Source organism: Biomphalaria glabrata, chromosome 9, assembly GCF_947242115.1.
Source record: "Biomphalaria glabrata chromosome 9, xgBioGlab47.1, whole genome shotgun sequence".
NCBI lineage: Eukaryota > Metazoa > Mollusca > Gastropoda > Planorbidae > Biomphalaria > Biomphalaria glabrata.
The window spans coordinates 34831528-34844319 of record NC_074719.1 but is presented as its reverse complement, the minus strand read 5'-3'; the positions used below and the strand labels follow the sequence as shown (position 1 = coordinate 34844319).

General features: G+C 34.0%; 1 protein-coding gene across 1 annotated transcript in view; it reads right to left on the bottom strand.

Moving 5' to 3' along the window:
• The window catches only part of LOC106076219 (adipokinetic hormone/corazonin-related peptide receptor variant I-like), a 48903-nt gene extending 36791 nt beyond the window's left edge, over nt 1-12112 (bottom strand). Inside the window, exons 1-2 of the mRNA XM_056042935.1 lie at nt 11340-12112; nt 1949-2123 (exon numbers count right to left, since the gene is read on the bottom strand). Coding sequence (XP_055898910.1) covers nt 1949-2123; nt 11340-11794 — 630 coding nt within the window. The 5' untranslated portion in view covers nt 11795-12112. The remainder of the gene's footprint in view (nt 1-1948; nt 2124-11339) is intronic.
• Nucleotides 12113-12792: the final 680 nt, after the last annotated feature.

Sequence of the window (12792 nt, the reverse complement as noted above, 5' to 3'; positions counted from 1 at the left end):
TCTTGGCATTAAAGAATAGGGGTTGGGCGACTTGATTAAAGAATTTAAGTTAAAGCATATATAAATTATATTAGTAACAATTTTTTATTTATCTTGTAATATGTTAATTAACTAAAATACAAGGAAATATTATTGTTTTTTGTCCGATATGGATGCTTGCCTTGAAGTGCTGCTGTATCATGATATAGTCGATCTAGTTGGGAAGTTATCCATCGGGACTGTGCAATGTGGCTATACTCAATTTTTTAGGGGTTTTATGTGGTAACTATTAAGAGACTGTTGTATTTTGCTAATTCTAATAGTTTCTAACCTTGTTCACTAGTTGAGAGGTTTCTAATTTCCACAAGTGTCTTTCCAGGTTTGGTAAGAGTCTCTTCCTACTTTGGCATTCCAGTCTCCTTGTACAACAAGGATGTCATTTTTAGGGACATTATTGATCACTTCCTGTAAATGCTCATAAAACCTTTCTACTGCTATGTCTTCATTTGTTGATGTAAAAGCGTAGGCTTGAATGATGGTGATGCTGAAGGGTGATACTTGTAAACATATGGTGATGAGTTGATAGGATATAGAGTATGAGTTCGCAACACAGTTTATGTAGTTCCTGTAAGCAAGAAACATGAGCCCTTGTTTGTGAATATCTTGTAGTATACTGTAGTACAGTTTAAGGTCCTAATCTGTTGTTGTTTCTTTTATATTTTTCCAGTGCAATTTAGATATTCCTAAGAGGTTAGAACGGAGTCGGTTAGGTCATGCGTGAGATACTCAACTTTTCCTTTGTCTCTTAATGATCTCACATTCCATGTTCCTATGGTGAATTTATTTCTGGCATTTCTTTTTAAGGCATGGACCAGTAATATCCTTTTCACCTCAGCTCTGGTCTGTGACGGTAGTTGAGTCCTTGGTATATTTTGAGCCCGCCGAGCTGGTTTTGATTTATTTGCCTTCATGATCTTATTTGGTGTACGGAGGGCTAAATACTTGCATGGTGGCGCCCATCCCTCTCCTTGTCTGACATCAGCCGAGTACCTCCAATTAGGTGGTTCGCCTTGGTTTTAAACACGTGGCCGTTGTAATCCATCCTGGGACATTTCCTTCCTGGCCGGTGACCTTAGTCAAGAAGGTCTTTCGCTCAGTGGTGCCGCGATATTACAAACATCTTACATGGTTTAGTCCGCCAGCTGAAGCGGTTTTCCAGGTCATGGCACTAGGAGCCACATTTAAGAGATTTAGGGGTTGGAAGATGTAGCATCTAAACATGTGCTGGTAACACGAATGTCTACTTGTGAATATATTAGGGCCTCTTCTGGCTTTACTAGGATAATCTCTGTGCTGCTGTTGAATTACCTTGCCTTTGTCAAACTTGTTGTGGTGTAGGGCTACTAAGGCTGCTAAGTAATTTGATTACGACACAAGTATAAAGAAGTAATACTTTCTCAACAGATAAATATTTAATAATCATTTAAAATGGTACATAATAACTTAACAAATCCAGCCATCAGGAGACGTACATTGTGTCAAATATAAATCTGAATACATCTTGGAAGTACAACTATCATAACAAATCTCTAAACCATTCTGCATTATATGATATCACACAAAGAGAAAATTATCTCGCTCCTTACTCCACTGGAGCTCTGAATCAACTGAGGTGTTCACCCAGTGGTCAGTTACAGACCAAAAATACTTCGTGCTAATACATGGAATAGTCAAGAGACCATCAACTCACTTAGTGTCACAGTGGTTCTAAAACTAGTATGTGACAGAAGAAGACCATTGAGGCCTTCTACCTAAAGGTGCTGCATGCCAACCATCATAGGTACTTCCCCTTTCCAGTAAACCTTATGTCATCCCTCCAACACACAAAAATACATCAAAATAATCAACAAACAAAAATCTTCAAAGAAGACAATAAAGCATTTGTAAATAAAGTTGCAAAAATTCTTACCTGTGGAAAGCTAAAAGCGAAACTGACAATATAAGCTGTAAATAACATCATTTTACAGCGCTTTGAAGAGTAAATTTTTAATGGATGCACAATGGATATGTAACGATCAAGAGCAATGACCACTGTGATATAGGAAGACAAATAGAACCCAAAGGCTCTCAGCAACATGCAGATCCTGGAGGTAAAAACAATACAGGTTATGAAATTTATTTAAGTTATCTTAGATCTTATTTGTTGAGAAACTCAATGTTTTAAGATACCTTGATCCTGACAACTCAATATAAAAAAACATATACATTATATATAGTTCCCGGTCATTAATCCCGGTCTTTCATCCCCTGGTCATTTCATGTTTTTGGTCATTTCATACTCTTGTCACTTCTTACGCTGATAAGGATTATTGTAAAAAAAAGTAGGAAATATACAGAATTTCATTTTTTTTATTTACAAGACAAGAATGTAACACATATAATAAAAACAGAATATAGCCTAATGTCATTAAAAATATAAAAATGTTTATAGATATAGATCTTACTTAATAACTGTTTTTGCAAGTTAATTGAAATTAATAAATTAAACTATTGATAGTAGATACAAAGACGATTTATTCATTCGTACTCTTGAACATTCTTTGTAATAACTTGGCCAGTGTTTCTTGAAGTCAGTGTTTGTAAGAGTAAATATTTATAACGTCATATTAGGATTTGAAATGACAAGCTTATATTCAAGAAAGAATGATTGACAAATAAAGTGGAAGTGGAAGATGACCGTCAGGAGATAACTTATTTGCTGCTTGATTATAAATATTCTAATTATTGTCAGCCTAGAGCGGCATGATCATTATTATTCTAATCGTACTTCTATCTCTCAAAACATTTGACCTACTTCCACCAAACCTTGGACTTTATTACATCACGCAATATGCGCAGGATAATATTGGCATCTTCTATATCAAACAGAAACAATATAACTAAATATAAACCCGGCATTACAATGTATCTACTTATTGACATATATTCCTTCATTTCTCAAACAAGTACAAACAAATTATGGGAAACACTATAAACACTATAATAGCATGTGAAAAATATCAAATTGTATTCTAAATAAACATATTTATACATTAGATAACATGAAGGCTTAAAGACAAAGCCCTAACAACAGAATTACACAATAACAAAGACAAAATATTTAATTGGGGATGACCGGGGATGATATGTCGGGTTGAAATGACCGGCCACCATATATATGTATAATATAGATAGCAGAAATTAAGGCCTATATTTTTACAGATGTAAGTCATGTAAAAAAAAATAAAACAATCAGATTAATCAAGATTAAACTTGGCATTAAAAGTCCTTACATCATAACTAGACTGTAGAATATGTTTAAAGCCCTTCCCATAACCGTAGGGCCCTAAAAGTAGACAAAAAGTACCTAATTATATTTATGCTATGAGCTTAACTTGTTAACACATCGATAACCTTGTTATGACACTAATTTATTTTAAATATAAATATGCCGTCTGAACTGGTAAACACATTTTCACACTCTTCTTTCATTTTTATGGCAAAATTAAAAAAACAAAATGTGAAAGGAACATTCTTCATGTTTGAGATAAACTTAAAATCAACCAAGTAGATCGGAAATAACCCATCTTAGATCAGCAGGTTATATCCGGCTAGTATATATTTGACACAAAAAAGAATGTCATTTTTTAATAGGCGTATATTCTCACGTAGGAATCGAAAAGAAGACTGAGGTTTTATAAGCACGAGTTGGGGAAAAAGAGAGAGAGAGAGAGTAGACATACACATCCATAACATAAAAGAAGATTACCAATCACAAATACAAGTTCACAATTAAACAAGATTACAAAGAGAGTTTGTGTTACACAAACTCAGAGGCGGCCCCCGTCGAAGTCGGATCCCTGTCCGATCTGCATATTCGCAAATAATATTCAAGAGGTGATTTAATTTTGATGGTCAAAAGTAATAATGTTTCAAAGATTCATTTGCTGTAAACTTAAATTTAAATTAAATAAAAATTTTAGATTAGTTTTAGTATATTAAAACATTGCAATATTGATCAAACGTTTGGAAATGAAAACCTACACTTTTTTTTTTACACTTTAAGTTTAGAAATTGAAATTCTACATCTTAATCTAGTCTATTTTAGTCTAAACTAGATCTAGAAATTCTAGATCTAGACTCTAAAATAATTTTAATTAGAATATAAATCCAGATCTAGATATTCTGTAATAAAAATCTAGATCTAGTTTAAAAAATCTAGATTAGATCTAAATCAAGATATTCCTTTTTTAAACGCGAGTTACATAACGAGGCTTAATAAACATTACTATACCGAGTTCTTTTTTCATTTCATTTGAAGAATTAATTCCATATGACGTCAAAGGAAAAAAAACACTACGTCACACGGCCTAGTTAGACTAAAAATCGCATTCATCATTACGAGCCATTTATCGAGTGTTCATAGACTTTGGTGCACTGAGTGCGTTTTTTAAGCATTTCTTTTAAAGAATTCATTCCATATGACGTCAAAGAAAAAAAAAACACTACGTCACACGGCCTAGCTAGAATAAAAATCGCCTTCATCATTACGAGCCATTTATCGAGTGATCATAGATATTGGTGCACCGAGTGCGTTCTTTTAGCATTTCTTTTAATTAAAGAACTCATTCCATATCACGTCAAAGGAAAAAAAACACTACGTCACACGGCCTAGCTAGACTAAAAATCACCTTCATCATTACGAGCCATTTATCGAGTGTTCATAGACATTGGTGCACCGAGTGCGTTCTTTTAACATTACATTTAAAGAGTTCATTCATATGACGTCAAAGAAAAAAAAAATTCCATTTCCTCACAATAGGCTAGTACCGGTACCCTAAAAATGTCTTTATTTACACGAGATATTTGACGAGGGTTCATATACATTGGTGCACTGAGTTCTAATAGAATTTATTTAAAGAGGATCAAAGCCGCATTGTTTTTGAGTTTTTTCTGTCCGTCATCTTGATATAAAAAAAAAAACAACTAAAAGTTATTAGAATTGATTAACCTTTATTCTACGTTTCAAAACATCGCAATAATTTTTAGGTATGAATACAATTGAAAAGTTTATATAATAGATTGTTCCGGATGTTTGTATAAATAGTAAAAGAAAAAGAGAATTTCAGATAAATGTAATACCGTTAATTAAATTTTTTGGATGGTCTCGTATAAAAATTAGATGTACTACAGCCATGTGGAGAGATTTTCATACCTTACTTTGGTGTTTGGATTCTGTTTTCCTTAAAAATCGGAACATAATATTAACGATAATTAGATTTTTTAATGTTTTAGGTAGAAAGTTAAATGTACTGTAAGAGAGTAGTGAATTAAAATATTTTTCAGAAAAATCCGAAAAAACATTATTTCGTAAATGAGAAGATTATTTGTTTATAATTTAGAAGAGAGGAGTTCAAACAATTATTTGGCGTTAGTAGATTTTTAAATCAATTCGGAAATTTCTGGCGACGATTTGTAAGAAACAAAATCCGGAACATTCTTTATCGATTACGAAACTTCTATGTTATGTTTCAGCAAGAAAATTAAATGTCTAAAAAGTAATTTTCAGTAATCAATTCTAGTAAATTACTTTTTTTTAAAGCCCTGAACAACCTATTGTCGATATTTTTAAAATTTGTTTAAAGATGAAAATACGGAACAATTTGATATTGATAACCAAATTATAGTGACGTATTGTCAAATAATATAAGTGTAATATTAGTAAATTATGCGATTTCAAACAATCATTAGGCATAATTCATGTTTTATAAAACAATATCCGGAACATTTTTACACTTAATGAAATATAAGTCAGTATAGAGATTTTGATTTAGCATTTATATGCTATTTACATAAAAAACGGAACAACATATTATTGATAATGTGTTTTTGCAACGTTTAAGAATGGAAATTGAATGTAATATAAATTAGAAGAGCAAACACACATTTGTGGGGGTTGATTAGTTTTGCAAAAAAAAAAAAAAAAATCCGGAACAATCAATTTTTAGATAATTAAAACTATTGAGATGATATGGGAGGAACATTAAAGGTTAAATCAGATTTACAATAGCTTTTAGAGTTCTAGTTTTTTTAATCTAATCGTGACGGACAGACCGACCAACAGACAAAACGCACAAAAATAATCTTCTTTTATTCGGATGGGGGCACTAAACAAAAAATAAATAAAATCTGATTTTTTTTTTTAAAGTTTAAGGAATTGGTTTAGCACCTAAGCATGTTGCGACGTTACGCTACTGCACGAAAATCGCTGCATAAAAAGTCCATTTAAAAAAATGTGCGTGATATTTACATACAAAGTGCATTATTAGCCTTTATAAACAAACAGAAATGTTTTCTTTTAATTTTAGCAGCTAGTTGACCAGAAAAAAACATCTTTAACTATTATTTATATTTGTTGTAAACATTTCCTGTACATTTTAAAAATATATTTGACTTTGTGATACTGAAAATACACAAAAATTGTCCATCTTTGTTAGCATATTGTGACATTGCCTCCCTTACATTTACGTAATTGTTTTAGAATTGGTGTATTTTTATGAAAAAATCGCTTGCATAATTAATTTTATAAATTAAACGGTTTTCTTTTAGAAAACCAAAAGTAGCCGTTGCACCTAAAATTTTCAAGCCGCATTTAATGATGAAATAATATTTTTCATATCTCTTCTAGTTTTCGAGATCTGAGTGTGACAGACGGACAGACGGACAGACGGACAGACGGACATTTTGCACAAACCTAATAGCGGCTTTTTCCCCTTACGGGAGCCGCTAAAAAAGACCAAATAGATAGTACTTTTAAAATTAGCAGCAAGAGATGTAGAACCAAAGCCAGGACCTAACCCTAACCCTCACTTACCGGCATCACATGTAAAATCCTAGAACACATAATATGTAGCAACATCACAAACCACTTAGACAAACATAATGTGCTTACTCCATACCAACATGACTTTAGTAAATATAGATCATGTGAAACACAACTAATAGGATTATTTGATGATTTTTCAAAAGGTTTAGATGATAGTGAGCAAATAGACGCTATCTTACTAGATTTTTCCAAGACTTTTGACAAAATTCACCACCATAGTTTGTTTAAAAAATTAAAATATGTTGGCATTGATGGTTCATGGCATCAGTGGATTAAACATTTTCTGATAGGGGAGAGAACAAATGGTAATAATAAATGGCTCTAAATCAACACCAATAACAGCAAACTCAGGTGTACCTCAAGGAACAGTTTTGAGATGGGATGGATTTTAAGTAGAAATTATAATGCTCTACAAATTTAGTTAAATATCGTAATATTATACGCTAATTTTTTTTTATATTTGAACCCCTTTGTTTATTATGTTACACCACGCGTTAATCTCAAATTAAATAATTAGTAAATAAAAAATGAAAAAAGATTGTACAAACTGGTAGGGGCGACAGATACAATCGCTTTCACTGAACCGCACCCGATGAGCAAAAACAATCGACAATCGACCTCATAAAATTACGCATAATTGTTTTGCACATCAAGCGAAGTAAAAAGATGTGCATCTAGACTATTTTCTCACTATTTTCTGTCGCCTTTGTTTTAACACAAATGTCTAACTACATTTGCGTCTCACCAGTTTTCCCATCTGAACCAGCCTCCCAGAGGAAAAGCGGCGTGGCACCTCCGTAAAATGTCCGCTATGCGAAGCCGAAAAGCTAAGTACGAGGGCAAACATGGCTCCCAGTGAGCTACCACAGTTCTGCTCTAGCGAGTGTACTTACACGTGGTGGGGATGTGAGAAAGGCTTGCTACACTTTCCGACACCCAATTAACCGTTTCCAGCTATGGTCATACAAGCGGTTTTGACCACTCCCACATGGGAATCAATAGAACATAATAGGCATATGTAGGTCTGCCTCCGTGAGCTCGGCCACTGGGCTCGCATGTGAGGCGGTACTCATGTCGTTGGCTTACCAGACGGGTGTGAATAAATGATCACCTTATCGCAGGGGGACTCCAGACAGAAGGTTCGATAAAGAGCGAACACCTCATCCTGGCCACGGTATAAAATCCTTTCCCGGGTCACAAGGTTCATAAAAGAGGTGCGAGAATCTCGAACCATATGTGGACATCGCAACGGACCAGCCTCCAGTACTCTATTCTAGTGTCATGACTCTTTAACTTGTTGACTGTATTACTAGCAAGATACTGTCTGAGTTGCTTTCGTCTTGCGCTGCAGCCAGACAGCCTCCGCCTCTAGACCTTGAACGCATATCACGCTTGACCCGCTTGACCTCTAGCCAGGTGTTCTTTTGGCAAATATTTGGCAAGCGCTATTCTTAACCGGATGTCACATTGTCTATCTTGACCTATTTCATGATTTTTCACATGCCTACCTGCCCAATCCTTATTTATGGTTAAATGGCATCTAAGTCTCTAACATCTTAAATCACGAGATTCGCTCCATTTTATTTAGAATGTTAAATGACGTTCACTTCAGATTTCATTGATAATAATAATAATAATAATAATAATAATAATAATAATCTGTACTGTCCGTAAGGAAAATCAAGGATTGTGCTCCTTGATTCTTATTATATTCAATTGGATCTCGTACTTTTTTTTTTTTTACATTGCTGGAGCTTGGTAAATTTGATTCTCCTTTTTCGTCCCTATTAAATGTGTGCGTTAAATGTATTTCTTACAGCGGTAAGTAAGAAACAAATTTAATTTATAAGTAAATATTTATTTATTGCATTAATTTAAATCCACCATAAGTTGACATTGTTTTGTTTTTTTCTAAATTTATTGATTGATCGTTGAACTAACCGTGTATAAATTTGTACATTTTGATTTATTTCTTTTATCTCGGCTGATCGCCTTGATGATAAATTTTACGCATTGGCACTGCGCTTAGAGGATATTAGTAAATTATCTCCCCTTGTCCATTTTACCTAGGTAAGAGTTGTGCCCTTGAACTAGAACTTTCTACTCAATTGTTCATTGCCGAAGGCCGCATGTAATCAATGGCGTCATGATCGCTGACCACAATCCAATGTGTTTGTTTTTGTTTACACTTTATATTATGATCATTCCTCTTGTTTGACCAGATCTAATTGACCTGCATTGTTTGTGTTAATTGAACTTACAGTAATTCTCTGATGGACGACTAAGGACTCTGGAGAAAAAGATGCTCTAGTAGTATATAATGCATGTACTTAGCTCGGTATCTTGTTTCAGCCTGACTGCCACTAGATACACCGACTGGTTCTTGTTTTATTAAATTTTCTGCCTGTTTTTCGGATCCGAATAATCGATTCTTACAAATGAGAATTCCCATTAGACTCCTGGCTAAGAACAACGACTTCCAGAACTGCCGTTCCTGCTGTTACTTTTGAGCCCCCCTTAAACTCAGTGGCTGGAGAAAGGAACCTTGGCATCAGGGAACAGTGAATTCAAAGATCTAAATCTGAATACAATTCTCTGCACCCACAACCTGCCTACTCATCGTTGATTTGCCCCACCCCATGTGTCGCTCCCACTTTGAGGACACACAACAGCGGCAGGGCTTTCCTTATTCATAATCAATATTTTTGGCTGGAGCTGGCATTTTCCAAGCTGATGCTTATGCAAGATAACTATAACAGTCTATAGCACCAAGCAGAGAGATAAGCTTCTGTGTCAACGAACAATGCGTCAATGCCAATAACTTATGAGATAAGTAATATAGGAAATTACAATTTCTAAGATCAGCAGTCAATTAGATGATAAAATCTTTACTAATAGATATGTTTATTTCTATGATCAGCAGTCAATTAGATGATAAAATCTTTACTAATAGATATGTTTATTTCTATGATCAGCAGTCAATTAGATCATAAAATCTTTACTAAAAGATATGTTTATTTCTAAGATCAGCAGTCCATATGAGATATGATCTTTACTAATAGATTTGTTCATTTAGGATATATTTACGTCTGGTAAATGGTTTGTTACCAATAGTAAGCCAACATATTCTTTTATAAAGAAATAATTTATGAATAAAAATAGTTTATAAAGAATATAACGTTAAACAGCTTTGTCAAATTAAAGATACACATAAACAAGGCGGCATTCTTAGTTTGAGACGAGATTGTTTGATTAGACGTGGAGTGGAGGATTGGAGAGAATATTTACCTAAAGGAGAAGAAAAACAGTTTTAAAATAAATCTGAGAAGTAGCAGCTATTTGGAGCATACATGGGATCACCAGTGGCAAAACGATGACTAAAAAAGTTTAAACAAATAAACTTTATGTCTTGAAGAAATTTATGGGAGTGACTACTGATGATGCCACAAGTATGGTTGACAGCAAGAGCTATTAGAAGTAACATGGAACCGAGCCTCTGTGTTGTTTTTTATTTAACCGCTTGCCTAATAAGGTTGAACAATACTGTTAGATAAAATTACATGACTGTTTCAAAATAATTAATACAATTACACTTAATTAAACCTTTTGTTTAAAAGAGACTAAATTCTACTTATAATGTTTGATTTAGTTAAATTACTTTATTAGACTCTGTGTGACAATTAAATCATTAATATTATTACCATTAAGTCATTAATATGTGTAGCATTTAAGTCGTTACTCTGTGTGACATTCAAGTCATTTTTATTAGCGGTCCCCGTAAGGGGAAAAAGTCGCTATTAGGTTTGTGCAAAATGTCCGTCTGTCCGTCTGTCACACTCAGATCTCGAAAACTAGAAGAGATATGAAAAATATTATTTCATCATTAAATGCGGCTTGAGAAGTTTAGGTGCAACGGCTACTTTTGGTTTTCTAAAAGAAAACCGTTTAATTTATAAAATTAATTAAGCAAGCGCTTTTTTCATAAAAATACACCAATTCTAAAACAGATACGTAAATGTAAGGGAGACAATGTTACAATATGCTAACAAAGATGGACGATTTCTGTGTATTTTTAGTATCACTGAGTCAAATATAAAGAAAAGAAAACTTTTGTGTTTGTTTATAAAGGCTAATAATGGCCTTTGTATGTAAATACCACGCACATTTTTTAAAACGGACTTTTTATGCAGCGACTTTTGTGCAGTAGCGTAACGTCGCAACATGCTATGGTGCTAAACCAATTCCTTAATTTTTTTTTAAAAAATCAGATTTAATTTATTTTTTGTTTAGTGCCCCCATCAGAATAAAAAATTTTTTTTTGTGTTTTGTCTGTTGGTCGGTCTGTCCGTCACGATTAGATTAACAAATAACACTAAAGGCTATTGTAAATCTGATTTAACCTTTAATTTTTCATTCAGTTTCAATAATGACTCACCTGCAGGCTAAATCTCCAGCTCTCCAGGACACAGTGATATGCCACGTGGTCTCTAATGGTAAGAAAACACAGGCCACAAACAGATCCGCCACTGACAGATGAAGTATGCACAAGTTTATCCTGGAGCGCCTGCTGCCCCACAGTGAGGTGAACACCATTGCGTTGCCCACGAATGAGACCAGGAACATGCAGATGTAGGCCAGCACAGAGATCATGGTATCCTCTGTAAACCTCATGTCTCTGGGCAGTTCAAGCTGCTGGGTGCTACAGGTAACGTTGGGACCAAACATGTCTTCATAGTTGAACTCCCAGTCAGGCCGCGCGGTGGAATCTCTTGGAACTAATCCTGATGTATTGATGGTTAACGACGAAAGGTCAAAACTTTCTACCTGGGTGATACTTATATAGAGAGTAGATCCATTTTCTGCCAAACATTCTTTCTTAAGGTATTCCATTATATTTCACATTTTCAGTGCTACAATAACCTTTGTTTCAACTTTATTATAGAGATCAGATTTAAAAAAAAACTGACTCGAAGCAAATATAATTCAACAAGTCTCTTTTTTATATATATATTTACAATTCCTTCTTCTAGTTTTCAAACTCTTTATGATTGATAGAAACTAACTGCTTTTATTTAAAATTTGATTTTTTAAAATAACATTTGTAAAAAAAGACTCCCTGCAAAACAAAGCATTACAAAAAAAAAAGGAGAAATTAACTGACCACATTAAGCTTCATAAAGCAGGGATTGATTACAAACCAATCCTTGATACAAACATGACACAGCTTTTTTTTTGTAAAACTTTTAATCATGTCTCACTTTTAAATTGGGCGAGATATAAAACTTTCTACACGTTTCTCAAAAACGGCTCAAACGATTTAAAAAAATGTATATTGCTGCAAAAAAGAGGTATTAGTTCAAGTGAAAACTCCAGTTTGACCATTACCGTTACATACAAAAATGATTGGGGACTAGAAAATACTTATCTTGAATAGACTCTGTTTCTTCGTGTATTTTGACATGTAGGTCCTCCACATTAAATTAATATTTCGCAACAAAGTTGCGCCATTTATTATTCAGCGGAAATGTGTCTTTACAAATATTACAACTATAGGAAACATGGGCGTAGCTAGGATTTTTTTTCGGGGGAGGGGGTTGGGGAAAAAATATTTATATGTATTTATGTGTGTGTGTGTACATAATTTTTATTACATTTTGGCCCTTCAAGCTTTCGGAAGACGTTTATTGTGCCCTAGATTTGTTTCTTCCTGGAGTTAGTGAAAAAATTGTAGACTCCCCGCCATTGCCAGCAAGGGGGTCTGGGGGAGCGCTAGGAGCTTCTCCAGCGCGGGGCGGAGCCCAGCCTCCAAGCATTATTTCTGGTATTGAAAGCCAACAAAATACATATTCTGAAGTATCTACAGTGCATTTTCCTGCTACTAAAAAGTT